This window comes from Cryptomeria japonica, chromosome 3, assembly GCF_030272615.1.
Source record: "Cryptomeria japonica chromosome 3, Sugi_1.0, whole genome shotgun sequence".
Lineage (NCBI taxonomy): Eukaryota > Viridiplantae > Streptophyta > Pinopsida > Cupressales > Cupressaceae > Cryptomeria > Cryptomeria japonica.
In genome coordinates this window covers 890,786,545-890,810,691 of record NC_081407.1, presented here as the reverse complement: position 1 = coordinate 890,810,691, position 24,147 = coordinate 890,786,545, and the positions used below count along the sequence as shown (strand labels likewise).

The 24,147-nt window shown below is 34.7% G+C and overlaps 1 protein-coding gene across 1 annotated transcript; it reads right to left on the bottom strand.

The window, feature by feature from the left end:
• Nucleotides 1–909: 909 nt before the first annotated feature.
• Nucleotides 910–22,824, bottom strand: LOC131059741 (uncharacterized RNA-binding protein C1827.05c). The gene is made up of 9 exons (XM_057992775.2): nucleotides 22,615–22,824; nucleotides 22,139–22,217; nucleotides 21,812–21,962; nucleotides 21,480–21,535; nucleotides 15,282–15,329; nucleotides 15,076–15,173; nucleotides 1,698–1,767; nucleotides 1,416–1,526; nucleotides 910–1,286 (listed from the first exon to the last, which is right to left on the bottom strand). Exons 2-9 carry the CDS (start codon nucleotides 22,193–22,195, stop codon nucleotides 1,230–1,232), a joined length of 648 nt encoding a protein of 215 aa, XP_057848758.2. The 5' UTR covers nucleotides 22,196–22,217; nucleotides 22,615–22,824; the 3' UTR covers nucleotides 910–1,229.
• Between the last annotated feature and the right edge of the window lie 1,323 nt (nucleotides 22,825–24,147).

The following is a 24,147-nucleotide window of genomic DNA, read 5'->3' as shown; positions in this document are numbered from 1 at the left end:
GATTGCACAAAAAACATCATTTGCTTAATAACCTCACAATTGACCTCATCCATTGCCGCACCATATGAAAGATAATTGAACACGGAATGCAACCATCATCAGCTTACCCATTGCACACCAAGGTGCAATTGCCAATGATAAGGTCTCATTTTGTGCTTGCACATGTTAGCAAGTGATACCAAATAAATAGTCGCAAGTGACTACTGAGTAGCTTGTAACAGTGTCTCTTTTGCCTTTAGGATATCCAACTGTTGACCAACATTTTCTATAATTTGTAGGAGATAATAGGTTCTGCCAATTATTGTAGCTCAATCTGAAGATTAATTTTTAACTTTGCGAGATTGCTTTATGTTCACTTTGGTCACAGTAACTGGAATCTGCTTACAAACAACCAAACTAGAGTCAACTTGTGATAATCTTAGCTGATAAATTGTCTATCACAGAATCACCTTCAGGAATTGAACTCTGCCAATTATTGTAGCTCAATCTGAAGATTAATTTTTAACTTTGCAAGATTGCTTTATGTTCACTTTGGTCACAGTAACTGGAATCTGCTTACAACAACCAAACTAGAGTCAACTTGTGATAATCTTAGCTGATAAATTGTCTATCACAGAATCACCTTCAGGAATTGAACCTGCGACTTCCCAATTATGAGTTCAGTGCTTTTAACATTCAGCCATGGATGCATAATAATAAGTATCAGCTCAGATCTTAAATTGGACACACAAAACTACTGTTTTCAGTTAACAAATAAAGAAATGTAATTAACTTGTTCCAGAGTTGCATTGAAGGTTAATATTTAATTCCAGGAACCAGGAACAGCTGTAAACAGAAAGCTTAAAGAGTTCAAGCCTCATTTCACAAGCATGTGCCTTCGAGAACTGTCAACTTATTTCCACATGCACCTCCACTGAATTATTTGTAGAATATATTATACTATGAATAAATTCTATAACAGTTATATACATGCAAGTTATATTCCCGGTTAGTTTCAAAAATGATACTAATCATTACCGCAAGCCATCCCTGTGACAAGTTTGCCATAGCTAAAGAAGCTCACAATATTTTTACAGATGTATCTGAACCTTCCTCCACTTAACCCAAACTAGAGTTAAACATTCTGAAATGTTGAAAAAAACAGCATTAATACAGTCATAACAAGCATGAAACTGACTGTATAGGGCAGATGCTCAAATTGCATCTATTGTTTCATGTCCTTCCTGTGCCTAATCTTCCTCATCAGAGAACTTGATCTTCTTTGGAATTGGTGGAAGAGTTCCAATCTGAAGCAAAGTTTCAACCAATACGATGATATCAAGAACTTGATAAATACCCTTAAAATTTATCTTAAATAGCTCAATGCAACCTTTGACTCAAAAATACAGAATGATTTAATGACCTATATCACTTACAAGTTCTGGATATTCATATTCAATGCCAGCAGCTTGAATTTTCTTTCGTCGTATTGCATCATTTTTCATTATTGCTTTGATGAGACGCTGCTGCTCTTCCACTGTTCTTTCCTGTTTGCAATAAGTTCCAATCAGGTTCATATGACAAAAACATCAATTCTGGTCAATGTAACTTGAAATTTAACAAGAAAATGTTTGTGATTTCTTTCTTTCCATATTAAGAACTCTAGAGATCTGTATCTAATAATGACATCAACAAGAATCACAACTCATAAAACTTACTCGATTATGACGTTTCCTTTCAATCTGCTGCCACTTTATTGGTTTGAACTTGCAATTTGCTCTTTCCCAACTATCAACAAATAACCAAAATTGTACATAGCGAATCCAAGGTGAGCACCAGAACAAAGATCCTTTATTCTTTTATTTGTAATCCATATAATGGGAAATTGAAAGCACTTTAAAAAGAGAATACAGAAAAACAGTATACATCCAACAATGCACTTGAATCTAAAACTATGTCATGCATTTGAATCTAAAATTATGTTACCGGGTTCTTCTAAAACCCCCCCATACCTATATGAGTACAGTTTGGGTACAGGACCTGGGCTGGTTCCCCTCTGGCCTCACCCAAAGTCCCTATCAGGGTGCCCAAAAATGCAAAAAAAAAAAAAAAGAGAGATTTTTTTAACATTTTTATAAACAAAAAACTGCCTACATGCCTAATTTCACCCTCAAGTGATAAAATTGTGAAAATGGCATTGTCATGAAGGGTTGGGTGGTTCCTAGCAGTGGCTCTGTCCCTCAACCCCCACCCTGTATCGTGATCTCCACTCCCCAAGAGTGCTGCCCCTCAACCCCATTGGGATCTCCACTCCAAAACCCCACTAGTTATTAGGATCCTTGTCACATAAGAAACTCAATCACAATGAGGGGGTAACGAGGAATCAGGATCTAACTCGAGTATATTGACTGACATTTTTGTTTGACAACTGGAAGTGGCATAGCTCATCATGGTTCAAGTAAAATTGAACCAAACGTTGACTTTGATTATTTTGATGAAGAGCAATATGAAGACTATTAAATATTTGTAATTTTCATTGTGTATTGTCATTTAACAGATCATTGAATTATGAATTTAGAGTATTTTCAAATTTGCACATTATGGGGTATTTAAATTTGTTTTTTTGTTGGCTACTTAATAGCTCTTTTGCTCTAGGTTTCATCAAGAAATTATGTCCTGACAAGCCAAAAAAATGACTCAATCCAGTTCTTTTCATTTTAAACGCTCCTGCTAACGTAGTTTACACATTTTACAGGATCATTGGAAAATGTTTGATGCAATTAATTCTGAGGCATGAGAATGTAATATAGTGCTCCTGAACTCGTTTAAATAATAATCAACAAATTTCTTAAATTGGTTTTCAACATCTTTCCAATGTGTTCACAAAATAGTTATTTTTATTTGATCTCACATAAACCTTAACAGATCTGTGAAAAGACAGTTTCACAGGCAAAGGGTGTATACATGCTTTACATACAAGTTAACTACTGCATAGAGCAGCCAGTAGTGAACTTTCGATTGAAGTTAATCTTTAACAGAAACTACAACAGATTGCAGTTGCACGCTCCTTCAATACTTATCCTAATTATAAGATGAGAAACAATGCAGCTCTTTGAGTTTTTCAAAAATTGAAGGACGTGCCATTATCCCTGTCAATAGTTGTTAAGTGTTTTCTCCCTCCTATTTGTAATTTTGTATAACTCATAACATAGGGATAAGTAAAATTTCTGCACAGCTTTTAGCAGTGCCAGGCCAGCTTACCAACACTGCTTTTTCAGATAATAATTTGCAGGTCATAAAGGTGCATTAGAAGATCTACAACATTGGGCCTTTACCTCAGATCTTTCTTTTATACATGCCCAAGTAGTTCCAACAATTTTTCAGATAATAATTTTAAGGTCCTAAAGGCACATTAGAAGATCTACAACATTGGGCCTTTACCTCAGATCTTTCTTTTATGCATACCCAAGTAGTTCCAACAATTTTTCAGATAATAATTTGCAGGTCATAAAGGTGCATTAGAAGGTCTACAACATTGGGCCTTTAACTCAGATCTTTCTTTTATACATGCCCAAGTAGTTCCAACAATAAGATTATTGTACCTCTTGGGGATCTTGTGGTGTTTCCTATGGTTAAGACTCGAGAATTCTAATTATTATCTTTTCATAGTTTTAAAAACTCCCTGAGGAGGAGCAAGTAGAGTGGCTGCCATTGACAATCATCATTCATCCCATTGCTAAGGTTCTTTGGTGTCAGTTAATTATGCCAGTTCCTCTTCCTGTATCCAGATCAAACGACCTTGACCAGGGATATGATGTCATAAATGATAAGATAACATGACAATGGGAGGCAGAGACTCAGCTCCCACCTCAAAGACAATTAAGGCATCATTAAAATGTGTATACCAATTGAAGCCATGGACTGTAAACCCACCACAATGCTCCATGCAAACCTGGTACTCAATACAATGCCTACATCCTTTGTGGGAAGCTTTGCAAAGCTTGGTAACAGTGGACAAGCATGTTCAAAGTTCATCCATAGCCCTAACATGCTCAAAATGGAGATGAATGACAACAATGAAAAGATGGGCTCTTCCAGGAGTATTGTTTTATCAGTGACATTGTGAATGATGATCAGGTCAATGAGTACTGAGAAAATTATCCTTTGCACAACCATAGGCTACTTCAACGATGACAATCAAGGGAAATGAACCACAAAGTGTTTACCTGCTGTGGTTGATTTCAGAATCTATGAGGTGGTGTTAGATTTTCAAAGGATTTTGTTGTCTCTATCTACCACTCAATGCCATGTTCATTGTGTCTTTCTCGGGGATCTTTTGGTGTTTCCTACAGTTGGGACCCCAGGGTTCTAATTATTATATTTTCAGTTTAAAAAACCTCTCAAGGAGAAGAAGGCAAGTAGCAAATGCAATGGAAGTGAGAAGGTAGCTGCCATTGATAGTCATCATCCATCTCATCAGTAATTATCTTTGGCATCAAGTAATTATGTCAATTCCTCTTCCTGTGTCTAGATCATATGATTTCGACCTGGGATAAATGTCATAGACGATAAGACAACATGAAGGCAATGACTCAGCTCCCACCACAACGACAATTAAGATATTATCATTAAAATAGGCATACTAATTGAAGCCATGGACTGTGAACCACCAGAATGCTCCGTGCAAACCTGGTACTCCATACATCCTTGGTATCAGTGGACAAGTGTGTTCATCCATAGCCCTAACTTGATTAAGATGAAGGAGAATTGCAATAGCAGACAGGTGAAATCCTCTAGGAAGGTTGTTTAATCAGTGGCATTGCAAATGATGAGCTCGTTAAAGTGGATTGACAACATTATCTTTTGCAAAAACATGTGCACTGCCAATGAAGGGGAATGAACACAAAGGTATTTACCTGCTGAAGTGGATTTCGAGATTGTTGAATTTCCAACAGACCTTGTTGTCTCTACTACTCAATGCCATGTTTATCATGTCTTTGGCTACATCTTAGACTTTTGATATTGTTCAAAACAGAAGAGGGCAATTATATCCAAGGTGAACCATTGCTGAGTATGCATTGTGAGTATCTGTCTTGTGTGGGATGCTTTCTCAGCGTCTCTTCACTGTTATCTAGGAGATTATTAGTACTGATGTCAGATAACCAGAATCAAATTTTAAAAAGCCCTGAAAGTATTAAAATAATATTAAATTATTAAAAGAAGGCTTATTGTTGGTTTAATAAAGCCACCTTAGTTGCAAATGTTTTTCTTTCTATTTTTTTAGTTCGCTTTTTAGCTTTAAGTGAGTCATGTAATGTTTATCCGTTTGGATGATTTCATTCTCCAACCGCTATATAAGGAGATGAACCTCTTTGTAAATGTAATCCAGTTATTTAATAGACTATTAAAATATTGTGTTCTATTAATTTTTGCAATATGGTATCAAAGTAGGGAGTACTTGAAACGAAGTTGAATCTTGTGGGTTGGTTTTTTTTGTGTGAGCAGATTTTTTTCAAAAATCATGTAATAATTTTCATGCAAAATAACTTGCATGTGCATGCATGTGAGTTCCATGTACTTGCATGTTCTTGCATGTGAAGTATTCAGGGTATTTAAGGTTTTGAATAATTTTTCTATTATGATTTCTTAGCTTAGCTAGCTTGTGGGAAATTGTTAGAAGGAATTGCAGATTGTTGGAGGCTTGTGGATTGCAGTGGATGTTCTGTGAAACGTTTTTATGCAGATTTTCTACGATTTGCAGCTTGCTGGGCTATTGTGAAAGATTCTTTTTATCAAAGGTTTTTATCAACCGTTTAGAACCTAGACATACACATGGAAAAAAAAAGGTTTTCTGTGTAAGTTGAAGTTTGATCTATGATCACTACAATAGATGAGAGCAGAGGTCTAGCTACAATGATGAGGCACTGTAATGATCCAAACAATTTTCAAGTTATGGGTTGAGGTTCCAACTGACAGTCCTACTTCGTATTCAGTGTTGTTTTTGCTGAAGTTGCTCTGAATGACCAGTACAATGAAGATGGAGCAGACTCAAAAGGTAGGACAACCACATAATTTGCTTATGGGTATCATGAACTGAAATGTGCTGAGTTACTTCTTTAAGTTAATGACGACACACTTCGTCACCATGCTGAATATCCTCCAGATGCATTTCCAGGAGGGGCAAGAAAGACTATTATGCCAAATGAATTGCACGTATTTTAAGAAGACCACACTTTGAAGAGAGGTAGGAAGCCAATGTAGACAGCTCAAAATGGATGTGTTGACGTGTTTTTTTGACAGCGTCGAACACAGAATAAAGTCACCAACAGTCACCTTACCCTCTCTTGATCAAAATTAGTCCGTATGCTGAGATTGCATAAAGTTCAAATGGCTAATTCCAAGGTTCCTTCAGTGCGTGGATGTGACTCAGTTGTTTGATGGGTTTGCTGTTAACCCAAAGGGGCCTTACGTGTGTTCAATTGAAGAAGATGATAAACTCATGCAAGCTCAAGGATTTCTATATGGATGATTTGCAATGAAAGCCCTAGTTTTAGATTTTTTGATTTTCGAATTATGCAGAAAGTAAATGAGAGTAGGGTAGAGGGAACTATGCTAAAGCTAATCTAATCCTAAGAACAGGAGACGGGATTACTCATGCAAAATCAAACCACGCTTTGCTTCGCCAACGGAGCACAACTACGCGAAGGCGGTGCAATCTTCAAAAGGGTGTGTAATGGTTTTTCAGATCACCAATATGGACAATCGGATCGAACAATCTTCACTGATGATCGAAGTTAAGCGTACACACATAATAAAAGGCTCAGGCTAATTTTGCACGGTATACAACAATCAGCTGCACACCAAAAGTATGAGCTCGGATTCTGCAACAAGTAACTCCTATCAAATCCGGTTCTCCTAACAACATGCAAGCAAATCTAATCTAACTGAAGAGAGCAAGACCATGCAGATTGCTAAAATAGAACAAGAATACACCATCAAAATCGAACAATGTATTAAGTCAGCTACTTCAACAATCCTGATGCAACAATCTTAGATAATAATCTCTCCTCTCTTTACAAATGAGGGGGGTCACCCCTTTATATAGGCCTCAAGCTATGATAAAATGCAAACCCTAATTAAGGTTTCCCCAAAAGATTCTCCACTCAAGATGCAACAAAGTGGGAATCAGCAATAAATACCCCATAAAGCCCATATACAATTAATTACAATCATGCCGAAAATGGCACCCATAAAGCATTAATTAACCATTATATTTAAAAAGTGCCCACTATGCAATGAATGTACCCTCATGCAAAAATCGCCCATGATGCCATAAATGCTCCATCATTTCCACATGCGGCGGTTGCATGCAAAAGGAATCTGCCATAAATTCAACATGCAATGACCAGGTCGCCATTTGGTCAAATATTACGGTAATGAAAGTGCCATTCTACTACCATGCGTTCAATAGATCCTCGCCATGCAAGTGGACCCCGCCGTCGTATATCCGCTCCTACACATCTAGAATTGTTAGAGAGAGAAAATTTAATTCGGGAAGAATTTCTTGAAGTCTCTTCAACTTTCCTTGCTTGGAGAAGGTTTTTTATCAATTTTCACCATCTCCTATTTTTTAGGAATTTTCCACAAATTAGGGTTTCAAGTCCAGAAGGGAGAGAATTCTCCTCCGAATCCAAATATTTTGAAATTTGGATGTGATTTGATGCTTGAGAATGGATTTTTTCAAAAAAATTCTCGAGGGGAAATTTCTTATTCAGTTCAACCTTGATTCCTTCCTTGCCTTAGAAATTGTTTTTTTTTTACCTTCAATTCATCCCGGTGTGGAATTCATGTTGTGAAGGAATTCTCCTTTGGAAAGAAATTTGTTCCTTACCCTGAGGTAGGAAATTCTTCATGCCTTTGCCAATTTTCATGATTTCCAAGAACTATGTCCTGAAGGAAGAAATTTCAAACACTTAGTCAATTTTTCACCTTTCCTGGAATTTTGTCCTGAAGGAAGGAATTTCTGACACTAAGCCAAATTTTCATTTTCATCTTTCCTAGAATTTTGTCCTGAAGGAAGGAATTTCCGACATTTAGCCAAATTTTCACCTTTCCTGGAATTTCTTCTTCTTGGGCGCAATTCTTCCCTAAGGAATTTTTGTGCTCTTTGAATTCATCATGTTTGCAGGGAGCTTTTCAACCAGTTTTCACATCTCCTATTTTTTATGAAATTTCCTAAAATTTAGGACCTGGGTCCAGGAGAGAGAATTTTCCCACAAGTCCAAATTTGCAAAAAATTTCAGATTCTGATAAGATTTGGTGTATAAAAATGGAAATTTCAAAAAAAAAATATCGAGGGGATTTTTACCTTTCATTCCTCCTTGACCTTTTGACTTTCATGCCTTAGATCAATTTTCAAGCTTAAGCATGGAATTCACCATGTCTTGGAATTTGATCATTTTCCATGCCTCCAAGCACCCCTCAATTTGGCGCTTTCCATTAGTCTAGGGCGCTATTTCCATGTGCAAAGGAATTCACACTTTATTTGAAATCTTCCATCACTTCCTTGTTTTGGCGCCTTCACGATGCCTTGGGCGGAATTTCATGTTTGGCATCTTCAATATGTCTTTTTCCTTTCTTATACTTTAAGTTATATTTCATATATATTATCAGGATGTTTGAGAGTGGTGTCAAGTCCCTAGGAATCATAACGCAAATTATGGATTTTGGAAGATCTTTCAAATTTCCAAACTTAGTCAAATTTCAAGCCATTTTCAGATCAGGATGACACTTGGTGAATTGATGTGAATTTCTTTTTATCCAACTTGTCTGCCTTCTGACTCTTCCGGATTTAGAAATGATCTTCTGGAGTGTTTAGTCTTCAGCGTCTTCAAGGATGTTTAGTTTTCAGTGTTTTCTTGTGAGGAACCTGCCAAAAATAGATTTTCCCAAATAGTAAATGTTTCAAAATGTCAAGGTTTGGGCAAAATAGGTCATGAAAGCAATTACTAAAAATAGAAACTTACTAAAAATAGAAAATTCCTAAAAATAGTAAGTTTGATTTTTGGCAAAATTAGACCAATTCGGGAGGCAGTGAAACTTACTAAAAAATAGTAAGTGCTCAGAATTCGCTCAAATTTTACTGGGAGGTTCCTTGAAGGGTCCTGATTCCAGTTCTAAGTTCAGTGTTTCCAAAACCCTAAAAGAAACCCCTAAAATCTAGGACTAAAGGCAGAAACCCTAAAATTAACAAAACGAGTCCTAGACTTAACCAAATTTGCTCAAATGAATAGCATACTTAATCAATATGACCCCCAAACACTTGCAAAGCAAAGAGACTAACAAGACTGCTGCGAAAAGACCCAAAAAATGCAAGCCAAAAGAACGAGAGGGCCTAAAAAGTAGGGGGTCCCCATTTGCAATGGGGCGATGTGTGAAAACGTCACAATAGAACGGTTGCCTAGTTAGCTTGGGAATTTATAATCTTGGGAATCATACCTTCTGAGGCTTACGAGACAACTTGATGGAGCTCAGTGACTCTAGGTCAGGATGGATTGTTATCCAATGGTTCAGGAGATCTGTGATTCAAGAGTTCGAGGAGGTGGTAATACAGAAAATCAGGAATTTAGCTCAAGAGCTACACCTTTTCAAAGGCTTGAGGCTACTTGATTGAGCTCTACCTAGTATATGGTTTGTCTTCCAAGAAAAGCTTTTGAAAAATGGCATATTCTTGGTTCAGGGTGTTTTTAGTTTTTCATTATTTGTTTTCAATTAAGCCTGCCTTAAGGGGGGGTATTAAAATATTAAATTATTAAAATATAAACCACCATAATGGCAAGTGTTTTAACTGTTTTATTTCTATTTTTTTAGTTCACTTTTTAGCTTACGTGAGTCATGTAATGTTTATCTGTTTGGATGGGTCTCAATCTCCAATCATATAAGGAGATGAACCTCTTTGTAAATGCAATCCAATTATTTAATAGAATATAAAAAAACTGTGTTCTATTAATTTTTGTAAGAAAACCTCTGTTTGCACTGCTCAATGCAATAAACTGAAGTAAATGTTTTTTATTTACTCTTATATAATTTCAACAGGTTCTGAACTTTTAACACTACCTATCCATAAACATAATATGATTACATCTATAAATATTCAATCATCAATTAATAATTATAGATTATACAAACATAGATTCTTCTTTTGAATTGATATTAAGACTTGTTAGTTTGCAACTTTGCATAATGGCTGCCTCACAATTGTCATCAAAGTCTCCAAGATCATCTATCACTTGTACACTCCTTTTTGTGCACTCTCCTGTTTTGCTTGCAAGTTCTTTCTGTTCTTTCCTAGTTACCTTCATCTCAAACAATTCAATACTTACCTTTTTCCACTCCATTCATGATATGTTTGAACATTTTCTTGTCAGATCCACCCAAAGTGCTTTTGCATAACCTTATCATGTTTCAACCTGCAATGTCCATAACATACCACCACAGAATCTCTTTCCTTCGCTTCTAAACATCATATGGTACACTAGTCCGTCCTTCCACTCTCAGTTCTTTTTGTGATCCTTCTGCAGCATTCTCTTTACCATACAGTCTAATTTTACTCACTGAATTTACAATTCAATAATATGTAACCTACAACAACACACTATAGTATTATGTCTGTAAGCTATTGTGTTCCTATACTTTTCTTGCACTCATGTAGAACTTAATAGTCACATGTATTAGTTTTGTCAAGCGTGGCCTAATTTTTGTTACTTTAATTACATTTAGAATAAACAATTAAATTATATTTTGTGACCCGTTTTCCACCTCAGTATAAATTGAACAACTTCAGTTTTTGCAGTTATTCTCCTTGTATCAATCAGATGGTGAGTAGGTGTTTTCTTATACCCCACTTGTGTTTGAAGAAAGATTTGATTTGCAAGTGCAATAAATTTAGGTGTGAGGCTGCCATTATTTTTTATTGAATATAAATTATAATCATTTGCAAACGAATTTAATCTCTGACTTGCAAGTATTTACATGATCAAATGTCATCCATTATTTTTCCTAGAAAACAAGATGAGAATTCTGATGTAAGACATAAGAAATGTCTTTCAAGCATTTAAAGTCGTGCACTATTTTTAACTCAAACTGATGTTACTGGCACCCTGAAGAGCACACGGTTATACTGAGAGAGAGGAGGGGGGGGGGGGGCGGGGGTGAATCAGTGTATAACAACTAATTTTACCAATTTGAACTTTTTCAACTTCATTCACAAGTATATGAGTTATCTCATAAACATATTCATATGTGATCTAAATAATATGAACACAAGTAGAACACAAGATATATGCGTGGAAACCCTTACGGGAGAAAACCACGGTAAATCAATGCTTATATATATATATATATATATTTCTTCTTTTACAATATTTCGTAGGCACCAACCCCTAACACTGTTTGTGAGCACCAACCCACAGGAAGCACCAACTCCCAAATCTGATTTGTGAGCACCTACCCACTGGAAGCACCAACTCGCACTTCAGAATTCATGAGCACCACCTCACTTCACATAAATCTGAAATTCCAGCTTTAAAATGTTGCTATAACAACAGATGATGGACAATTTGATCTTCTCAAATATGCTGTGATGAATATCACTAATCAGTCACATAAATCTGATCATAATCTCCTCATAACTCTCTTGTAAATATGTTCTCAAACTGCACATATAAATCTGCTCATAAGTCTTCTTTATCTCTGCAGGAAATGCTGCATAATCCTCCCACTATATCTGCATACACTTCTCTTCTATCATCATCATCAATATGTCTTCTGTCTTAATATGCAAATCTGTATGTCTGATTGATATTTCAAACATTTTATAATCCTCTTCTAAAACTGGTACATCTTCATTTACAACCTTCCCATAATCGGGTACACAAAAATGATTATCTTCTTTTATTTTTCACACACTCACAGCTTCAACATAATTCACACAGCACACCCTTGTGTCTGATTATATTTCCAGAATTACACTCTATTCTGTCAGCAACTTATTATATTTCCAGCATCATACACCTTGCCAATGCTACCACACACTCACCTCATACCATCAATCACTCAAAACTACAACAATATATATCTTCATATTTCTTTCTCAAAGAATGTCCCTCCTTAAGAGACACCACATTTCCTAAGAGATACAACTCTTAATAACAAACATTAGTTTATTTTAAACTTGAATCAATTGTATCTTTTAAATCGCACCTCTTCATGACGCAAGGAGTTAACTTTAATCATTTCATTAATAACAAGTGCCAAACCTTTTCCCTTTTTGATTAACATGATCATTGCTCTAAGACACTAGCTTTCTTAACACCTGTTCACATACATGTCTTTTACACCTGTTCACATACATGTCTTTTACACCTGTTCATACATGATCTCTGTGTTTATATCTGCCACGTCTCTGTTATTACTGCTCCCTTGATTATTCACAAAGAACACTTAATCGTTCTTTAGCAAATTATATTTATCTTGATCGACCACCATCTTAACTTGAATGAAATACTGTCATTTCTCCTTAATAATATTGTTAATGTTCATATTAATTAACCATGATAATCAACTAGTATTGGCTAAGGATTTGTTAAGATTAGTATCTAAATGAATCGCTATATTAACACCGTGTATATTGATATTTGCATTGCATAATATTCGGTCCATTTCTTTGTCCTTTAATACTGCATCACCCAACCATCTTCATTCTTTAATTGCTTCCGTTTGATCGCTGCTGTGAGCTCAATAAAGTCAACATTTAATGAAGTCGACTTCCTTGAATAGAATCGACCATCTTTAATCACATCTTCAAGTTGGAGCCTTACAAACCTTCACATCTCTGTTTATAGTCAATTCAGTCGCTGTCTTCTCATTCACTAACTTTTCTTAGCATCTGTATCATACGTGTCTCTTAGATGAGACATAAAAGTTTTGCCTTAAACAAGTGTTTATATCAATTATTATTCTTGAATATGATCACACCTTTATTGACACATTTAGATCGAAAGTTTTTGACTTCGATCATATTCTGATTGACTTTGAAGGAGTCTATTGTTTTATCAGGTTTTATCCTTTGTCATTTAATCGCTGCTATTGTCTGAGATATACGGGTGCTTAATATGATATATATATACTATTATTGCCGTTAAATCTTTCTTTGTTTTTTCTTTATTCTGCTTAATATACTCATCCCGTCTAACTTCAGTCACTGATTTTTCCTTGTTACCGTCTCAATTATGAATGTAGTCAACTGTTTCATAAGGTCGACCATATCTGTGTGAGTGAACTTTATCCTTCAATAACGTATACACCTGAGTTTTTTGTTCTTCAAATTTTGGACTTGTATATGCTGTAAGAATATCTGAAATCTGTGTATATGTATATATATCAACATCCGAGATTATTCAATTAGGTTTAATAGCACATAACCTTCTTTGACATCAACGACAAGTTTCCATCAATCTCCCTTCAATCTCCATAGCATAATATGTTCATCAATCTCCATAGTATAGCAATCTCATCACATAATATGTTCATCAATCTCCATAGTATAGCAATCTCATCAACTATATGTTCATCAATCTCCATTAACAAATTCCTTAACTATCACCTTTGACATTGATGATAGTCTTCTTGCATCTTTGACATCAATGACAATATTTCCATCACACCCTCCATAATTTCAGCACACATTTAACTGTCATGCACTCTTTGCATCGAGAGGAGGCAAGATACTCAACATGGTTTTTTTCCTTACTATTGATTGTTTGTTAAATTTCTGTGTGAGAGCATAGGTACACATTAAAAAAATAACATGTTACGGCTGCCAATAAGAATCCTTAGACATACACAATTGAAAAGCAACATTCAATAAAAAATGAGGTACAAGAAATTATCAATGCCATAAAATAAATATATATTTTCTAAGGCACAAGGTTCGAATTCGAGTTCGAGTTCAGCAACAATGAAATTCGGATGAAATTCAACAAGGGTAAAAAATTCAACATTAAATTCACCTTGTACATTTTTATAAAAAATATAAGTAATAATTTAAATTTATAATAAATAAATAATAAACTAAAAAGTAAATAATATTATATTCAATTTGAATAAATTATAATAAATTTTAAAATATTATAATATTAATATGTTTGAAATTTAATCTAAATGATATTAAAGGTAAATAATAAATATATTATTATTTAAAAATCTAATTTAAATATTTTAAATATTAAATTTAAATATATTATAAAAAATTAAATAAATAAACGAATGTCATGGGTTAAAATCATTAAATATAAAGCTACTAAATTTTATTTGAAAAAAACAAAAGGTTAAAAGAAAAACAAAACTTAAAAATAAAGGCTCGTTCGCAGAAAACCCTAACAGGTCAGCCCAATAGAGGACGGAGCACACGAGCACAATCTACAGGAGTTTCACGCAGCAGAGACGGAAAGAACCTATGAAATTCATTAAGGATAGTATGGAAAAAACCATTGCACGAAGGAAACAATCGAAAGAACCGTGACGCAAAGGATAGATAAAGAGAACTGTAAGGGATAGACGGAAAAAACCGTAACACATCGATTTTCCTCTGCGCGATGTTTCAAAACTCAACCTGCTCCACACTTGGTTTTGTTATTGATAGAGGCAGGAAAGAAAAAAAACTAAGCCCTTCAGTCATATGAATCTAAGGCGAATTTGAACGAATTTTTAATGACATTTTGGAGTTCGCCGAATTTCGAACTTCATGGTTGAAATTCGGCGAACCCTGTGACTTAGCATATTTTTATTAACAACTAAAAGACTAGAAGCCAAACAACAATAAATGACTACAGAAAGGAAAAGCATCACAGATAATAGAAACAGAAAGGAAATGCATCACAGATAATAGTAACTAATGCAAAAAGAAGAAGCTCTAAGCTTACTATCAAGGTTGAATCACGATAAATATTCATAGTGTTCATTCAGTAACCTCTATTACTGATAATGAATGTGAGAATGATTTATAGATGCCAATGGAATTTCTTTTATGTATCTTACAGTTTAGGGTGAATTTCCTCAGATGGAACAAGGCGAACTTTCAAAATGTGCTCAAACAAAAGATAATTGTGCATGCAATCTGCTACGATTTCAGCAACCTGCACAGTAGCACACGACCATCACATGACAAGAAGACAAATATACATGAAAATATATTATTGATAACATAATTTTATGTTTGTCTTAAGCAAGATAAATCCACTTGCCTCAGGAGACTCGAACTCAATGAAACCATAGTGTCTTGAATTCCCTGTCTGATATACATACAAATATGGAAATTATTATAATCTCTCATAGTTGAGATTGATAAGATCAACAAAAAAGAGCACAAGACTTCATGCAATATAATACAGAGCTCCAATTAAATCTACTGCCATATAAGATGCTGGCTTCATAAAAAAACACGCCTAAATTATAATGATTTCTTCTCTTGGTAGAAACTAAGTCAAAATTCTTGATAGCTAGTGTCCTTGTCTATTGCTGAAGTAAGATTAATAGGGGAACCTACACTAAAGGTAATAAATTTTAAAATAAACTCTATGATGCACAAAGGAGTTGGACCATGATAAGGAAGCCAAAAATCATTTCATTGAGGAAACCTTTCAGCATGTAGACAGCAAGGATACTCAAATAAGGAATGCAGTGAAAAAGAGGATTAATAAAGAGGAAGTGACATCAAGTAAAAACAAGAGAAAGAAGACAAAAAAACCCTGTACATCCAATCCATGTTGGCAACATCACAATTACAATAAACAAATCAGAGACACAGCTGCTTGTTACCCTAGATCAATATGCAGAAGGTGAGAAATTTGAATAGCCATCCCATTTCTGGAGAGATCATTTATAGGCCTGCTGTAGGAAAGGCTTTGCTCTGGGGGATTGGGATACAAAGTTCTTCAGGAGATCCTGATTCTGTATGAAGACTGGGCTGTAAATGAAACCATAGTAGCAGAAATTGCAAGAAAATCATGATAATAAATTGTTCTTGCCACTTGGCCATTTCTCTATTTTTTCACACAAAAAAATCATGATTTTTTGTTAAACTGGCCACACCAGCTTTTCCCTGTATTTTTCCTGAATTTTTAGCCAATTTATCATCAGAAATCTGCTGGTATATGCCAATTTCATCTAGTTTTTCCCACAATTTTAGAACCAATTATTGCAGTCAGAGTTTCCCAAAAAATGGCATGCAAAATGTTCCATACTTTTTGTGATCTCAACCTCCTATGTGTGAATGAGAATCTGCTTAATGACCTTGATAATGATTTTGATTTGTATCAAGGCTTTAAACGGACAGACAACATGATCGCATGTACAAATGGTTTAACTCGGAAGAAAGAAGAAATATTTACAAGGTATTTGAGGCAAAATAGACTATTGAAACAACTGCTATTGCTTTTGTTTACTCAAATACATGCTACACTCTCCTATCTTAACTTTAGGAAGTTGGTGATAGATATTCCTTACTTCATAGGTCACCGACACATCAGGCTTTGCTGACAGCAGAGGAAGCAGTGAGAATGGATGTTATCAAGTTTTCCTAAATGATAAATATTTGTCAGTATCCACCAACTTCTATAAGCAGTTTCTAAAAACAGACAAGAAAATAGATAAAAGGATTCAAGAATGATGATATTCCTGTCTTCAACTGTGCAGCCCTCATCATTTAGACGGGTCAGATTCGCAAGCTTCACCATTAGTTAAAATAGATAAAAGGATTCAAGAATGATGAATAAAAGGATTCAAGAATGATGATATTCCTGTCTTCAACTGTGCAGCCCTCATCATTTAGACGGGTCAGATTCCCCAGCTTCACCATTAGTTAAAAACTTAAAATAGATAAAAGTATTCAAGAATGATGATATTCCTGTCTTCGACTGTGCAGCCCTCATCATTTAGATGGGTCAGAATCCCCAGCTTCACCATTAGTTAAAACTTAAAATAGACAAAAGGATTCAAGAATGATGATATTCCTGTCTTCAACTGTGCAGCCCTCATCATTTAGACGTGTCAGATTCCCCAGCTTCACCATTAGTTAACTGAAGAATGAAGATCTGGTCAGAAATAATGAGGTTTTGGTGTCAGAAAACATAAAGATTAAACTATGAAAAATGGCATGCACCATGAAGGTCCATGTGGTCTCAAAGGCATTTATCTGGTCCCGGTGGCTGAGCATGCTCCATGAAGGCCCATGTAGTCTCGAGGGCCTTAATTTGGGCTTAGTGGCCAGCATACACCATAAAGGTCCATGTGGTCTCCAAGGCCTTAATTTGGGATTGGTGGCTGGGGCTCCACTCCTCAACCCCAAGCTGCATCACAAGGAATGTGCCAGGGGCACTGCACCTGAACCTCATGAGAGGCACTGCCCCTGACCCCTGCAAGAAGTACTACAAAGCCACAGCCAGGATACAATTGTTAATAAGCTGCTTTTCATTGCAAGAGACAGAAGTACTCTGATTAAAGGTCTTGCAAACCTTTGATTAGAAGTCAAATTAAAGAGTCCAAGAAAGTAAAATTGCCAAGCAAACCTAATACGTTTCATTAAGAAGGAAAGAAAAAAGGTGAATGCAGAGGCATTAAAATCACATGCTAAAAAGATTCCAATCACTTCACCTACACTCACCACCTAGCTATGATTTCTATCATTAACTAGTTATGCTTCAGCAGAAGCAAAAGTAGCATTTTGGCATTTCTTTTCTCAATCTCCCACCTTCCCTCAACATGACTTTGAATGTATAGTGATCATGCACACATGGCAAGTTCCAATTAGTTGGTGGTTAGGAATGCCAAAATAAACTCTCATTTTTATTTGCTCTTTGTACCTCTATGTGATAAAAATTCCTTAAAATTTATGAAAACAGCAGTTTGTTCATTTTTCTCTTGCATTTTTTCCCAATTTTTTCCATTTTTTCTCAATTAAATCTCAATTTTTACAAAAAATCTTCATCTTTTGGTCTCCCCATTTCAACCCTAAGATGGAGCTGATCTCTGATGTTCCAATGTGGGTTCAGTTGTTTAACTACAACCTTCCCTCGGAATTTTGGTATGAAGAAACTTTTCAAACTATTTGGGATAGGTTGAAAAAATATTTAGACACAACCCAAAACGCAGCTGTTGTCTATCAAAATGAGCTCAGCAAAAACCCTATTTGAGAAGCACTATAGCTATCAATTTCGAAAGCAAATTTAGAGGCAATAAATTCACTTCGAATGCTTATCCTTTACATACTTTGTTTGTCAAAAAAATAGGGAATATGCATAGAAATTGATGTGAGGAATGACTTTTGACAACCAAAAAGCTCAAAATCCACAAGTTGGGTCAGACAACAATGGTAGCAACAAGTTTGGATTCTAAAGCAGATTACCAAGGATACGTTCAACGATCTGACGGAAGCAGCAAACAGAAGTCTTCTGCAAATATAGGGGAAAACTTACATTCTCAATCTTCAGAAAACAGCAAGGAAGAGAAATATATTGCAGATCCCATGATACACGCAGTTCATGAGCCAGATCATGTATTCCCTCTATATGTTGTACAGGATTTTGAGTATGACCAGAAAGAAGAGAGGGGAATTTTGTTGAAAACAAAGAGGTAAATTTGATCAGGAGGAATCTCCTCCACCGAAGTCTCAGATTTCTCCCATTATAGAAGAGCTGGATGAAGACACAGTCTATTAAAAAAACGGAAGACATTCTGGAAAGATTATCCAAAATCCAACAGACAAAAACAGTCCTGCACACAGGAACAAAAGAGAGGAAGGCAAGAAAAACCCTTTCAAGAGAAGATGCAGATTATGTCACAGAATGATGTTGAATTGGGGACAAAAAAGAGACTCAGATATTATAACAGGTGGGAGAGGCAAGCCTCCAACCCAGGAATAATGAAGCTTCTAGTTCTTAATGTCAGGAGCTTTCTGACAGAAATTGCATCATGTAGACTCCAAAATCTTTTCTCCTTTTGCCCAAAAAAAAAAAAAAAGAAAACTTTTAAAAAGATAGGAAACCTACTATGGAAAAGCATAGAATGGATGGCTGTGAGTGCATCAGGTACAGCAGAAGGCTCAAAAACTCTGTGGAGCACAAGCTTTTCCCATGCTAAACCATATTGCAAAAGAATTACTTCTTGAATGCAAATTACAGATGTCAGTGATGATAGCAAATTTGTGTTAAGCAACATGTGTGCCTCTGAGGAGACACAAGAGTGCTGGACAGAGTAGCAGATATAAACAAATTTTCACAGGCTGCCCTTGGATTTTGGGAGGATTACTTAATGAAATTCTGCATCTCTCAGAAAAGAAATGAGGCTTTAGATAGGGCTCACAAAGCATTCTATAGTTCGGAAATTTCTACACTTCTGCCAAGAACATGCCCAGTAGATGCTGAACCAAAAGAAGGAATTTTCACTTGGTCAAGCGATACTCAGGCAGAACAGTTCATTGCTGAAAAGCTAGATTATGGAAGTTGAATAAAGAATTGTGTATTTTTTAGTTAATAACAATCACCTGGTATAAAGAAGATGATTGGAACACCAAATACTTTCACATTTCATGATTGTCTTCAGCAACAGGAATAGATTCAGCAGGGCCATAAACCTGCCCAAAGGATATCAGATCTGAGGCTATAAACTTTTATGAAGTGCCTGTCAGAAAAGTAAAGGAATGAGGAGCAAGTCCAGATTTCCCTCTTTGAAAATATCTCCAAGATTGTTTCTGAATCAGATAATGGTTATCTGATAAATACCATATATAAGGAAATGACAACAGAAGTGATTAGATTGGGAGGAGATGAATCTCCTGCTCCTAAAGGATACCAAGCCAATTTCCTTCACAAGTATTGGCATACAGTGGGCAAGGATGTGACTGCAGCAGTTGAGGAATCTAAAGGTTAGAGGTAAGTAACAATAAAAGGAAATGCCACATTCCTAACACTAATTCCATAAAAAGAAGATGCTACATATTTTAATGCCTGTAGACTGACCGCACCTTGGAGCTCCCAATATAAATTTGTAACCAAACCCATGGCTAACAGGTTAGAGCTCCCTTATCAAAAATGATTTTTGACAAATGAGGGTTATCTGTGGCAGGCTGACAAATTATGAATGGTATATCAGGAGCCCATGAACTGCTTCACTCTGATCAAACTTGAGAGAAACATGGCTTACAATCAAGTGGACTCCTTACTAGTACAACTTTAGGAAAAGATTGGTTTTCCACAAGACTGGAGGTATTGGCTTTCATATTTGTAATTGAAATTCCTTGGCTTCCACTGAGATCCAATAAATGAGATAATAAGGGCTTTTTCAAGCCTTCCCGAGGGTTGAAGCGGGATACCACAGTTTCTTTTATCTTTTAAAAGCTAACAAAGTCCCTAGGTACAAGTGCTGGATAAAGCACTCAGCAGGAGCTATAAAAGGCTTATAGGATTCTTTGTGTATCGAATCTATGTCCCACCTACAATTTATCGATGGCACTGTCCTTGCTGGTGAATCCCAGGTAGAGAAAGCTAGAAAATTGAAACTAATTGTAGACAATATAAACTCACTGCAGGGCAAAAAGATCAACAGCTCCAAATCTAAAATCTTCTTTTTAAATGCCACCCTCATACAGTAGTAAAATGTCACAAGTTCTAGATTTTGAAATTGGTGAACTCCCCAGCTCCTCACTAGGCATGCCCTGTTGACTGGTCAAACCAATAATTGATATTGCAGGCCAAGTTGGCACGCTGAAAAGGATGATTATTATCTTTAGGGGGCATCTCCAAAGAATAAAAGAATCCCTTCAAGCTAACGCTACATATATGATTGTCCTTTTCAAGATTCCTCCTAGGGTAGAAAATGACACTTCTGGAATAGACAAGTCCAACTTGTATCATCCCAATTGCTCAAATACTCTAGCATTGTGAAACTCAAGGGAAGGACAACTGTTATGTATCATATAGATGATTTTCTACTAAAGTTTTTCAAGGGAGAGGAAAAAATTCTAGTAATGTCTATGACTATTTTCAAAGAAGACATGCTGTCCAATTGTTATTGCCACTAATATTTTCTCTTGAACATGAGCAATTGTGGATGATAAATATATATTGACATAACAGTAAAAAAAAAATTCTCTTATTGAAAAGAAGAACCAAAGTCATAATTTATCAAGAATATCCAAAAATAAATGTCCAATCACAATGTATTATGTGTTGCTTTTAATATAGCTACAAAGCAGAAAACAAAGACATACAGAATCTATCAATGATATGAAAGACTAGCAAGTCCCCATGTACTACAGATTACCTCATGCAACTTCATGGTCACCTATTAAAATATTAACCTAAATGTCTTCACATAGATTCCTTAGACACACGCAATATATTTAGATCATCATTGCTTGAAAACTTAAAATAAATTTCATTAAAAACCTTTTTATTCCTTGAAATTCGAAGCCGTTTGATGGTTCCAAACTGGCTGAAAAAACCTAACATAAAGACCATGACAATGTCACAAAGAATACCAATTATATTTGCACAAAATATAATAAAATACTAACTTATGTCCAAAAAAAGGGTGGTAACAAGCATGGAGATGTAGAAGATTGCAACAAGGTTAATATAAATAGCATCAAGTTGGACTCACATTGAAGTGAAAAATAGATCTCAAATTATACACGACTCAATTGCTATATCAGACAAAAATGATAATCATCCAATCAAAACAAAAAATCATTTTCCTTTGTACAATAAACGGTCCTTACCTCTCATCTGCTCTTCATAAAATCCATGTGGTATATGACCAATATAAAGAACTGTAGGTTTCTTTTCATCACTACCCATTTGGCCTCCTTTTTGCACTTTTTTCTTAACAGACTGGGGTTGAATATGGTCTACATTACTTCCCTCCAATGGCTAGAAAATTCAACAAGAAAAAAAAATGAAAAAGGGAAAACAAAGAATTCACTACAGAAATGAAAAACGAGCTGGATCACTTCCAAAATCATTTAAAGCATAAATGACAAACAATTAAACATAACTGCATTAACATTATAATTCTTAGATGTTTATTTTAGGGTAATTCTACATACCAAAAAACTATCCATACCCTGTGCCATCTCTCCCACCGCCTTCTTCTTGTTACCCATTTTTATCACTTTTGAGTTTTGACTGATACACAGTAAATTATCAGATATTCAACTTGTAATAATGTCATAAACTATGCCTATATTGAAACAGGGGTGAGTCATTATCTTGTTACAAAATGAAAAAGAATGTATAGATAATTTGATCAAATCTTTTTCTTTGAATCTCTTCAATCACTAGAGAAATCCAAAACTTTCCATTAACTATAAGCTTTAACAGATATAAAATTGTTCTATACAAAGGAAAAATGTGGTGCCATTCCAACCATCACACCTAAAGAGAAGTGTTGATTCGTACTACCCTGCTATGTTCATTCTAGGCCTCTTTGTAAGAAAACCTATATCTAATTTTATAAGAACACTATTAATAGCGCAAAAAAAAACCCGATTTAAACGCGGAAAAAACGCAGAAAAAAACATACCCTAAACGGAGCTAAAACGACGTAAAGTATTGGTATTTATTTGGTTTCTTCCAAGTTCGAGGAGAAGAAATCGCACGCACAGCCGATAGCCCCGCCGAGAAGAAATCGTGAGTTGGTATGCTGAATCTCGAACTCACGATATGCTTCGGGTCAAAGAAGGGTAATGCCGATATTGAATTTTTAATATTTCGATCTTAAATTTTAGGGTTTGTTTGTGATGCTCCTCAAGTTTTAATATTTAATATTTCAATTTTTTATTTTTAGTTTAAATTTTTTCTTTTTCTAATAAAATTTATATTTTCATATTTTATATTTAAAACATGTCTATTTGTTATTTAATTTTAAAAAATTATTATAATGTATTAAAATTTAATATTTTTAAATATTTAAATAGATTTTAATTATAATATATTCATTATTTAACATTTAAAATTTAATATATCTATTAATAATAATCAGGTTAAATTTTTAAATATATTATATTATATCTTTTAAAAATTTATTATAATGTATATTTAAATTAGATTTTAATTATAATATATTCATTATTTAACATTTAAAATTTAATATATCTATTAATAATAATTGAATTAAATTTTTAAATATATTATATTATAATGTATTCAAATTTAATATAATGGTGTTTTATTTTTATGAATTTATTACTTATATTTAAAAAAAATCAAATTTATAAAGGTGAATTTAATCACGAATTTTCTTTCAAACTTTTTCCCTTTGTTAAATTTCGGCTGAATTTAATGGTTGCCTAACACAAACTCAAACTCGAACCTTGTGACATTGGGTGGGGGGGTGTTTTTTTATATTTTTTTCTATCAAAATTTAGTGTATTAAAATTTGTTGTTATGAATAAATGCTTACGAGAAATAATACATAATGTTGCTTATTAAGTGGAACTCATTCGTTAAGACCCTTATCATACTAAAAAGGAACTATGCCTATCCATCTAATGTTCGTCCTATATATATTTCAATACAAGTAAGTAATAGCACACTATCACTTTCAGGGATGAGAGTATGCATAAAACCTATTAGACACCTCCAATTTCATCTTACATTGAAAACTTAAGAGTGTGATTGTTGTTGTATGAACCTTCCATGTATTATACATGCAAATCTTTTTGGTATTATGTTATAACTTTTAATAGGCCTTGTTATTAATTTTATTATTGAGGACAACAAAAATTAAGTCCTTGTATCTTAATACTTGAATATAGGCAAAACCATCATCATTATAATTGTTACATAGAATCATAGATAAGCCTCCCCTTGCTTCATACTACACAAAGTGATCTTTTCTTAATCAAGAAAAAAAGAAAGAAAGAAATGTTCACAATAACCAAAAATGCTCAATGGGATTCAAATATGCAACATAGAGCTTAAAGTATAGAGCTTAAAGTATCTTCAACTTGAACAAATAAAAAGGTGTACAGATCTCATTTTAGATGAAACATTGGTTTTGTTTATCCTCCCGAGATCTATGGCAGCTTGTGTTGATTTTTTGAAATTTTATACT

Coding starts and splice junctions, on each gene's coding strand:
- LOC131059741 (XM_057992775.2), bottom strand. CDS start 22,195: ATGGGTAACAAGAAGAAGGCGGTGGGAGAGATGGCACAGGGTATGGAT. Junction 21,963..22,138: donor AGGGTATGGATAGTTTTTTG/GTATGTAGAATT, acceptor TGAATTTTCTAG/CCATTGGAGGGAAGTAATGT. Junction 15,330..21,479: donor GAATTTCAAGGAATAAAAAG/GTTTTTAATGAA, acceptor TATGTATATCAG/ACAGGGAATTCAAGACACTA.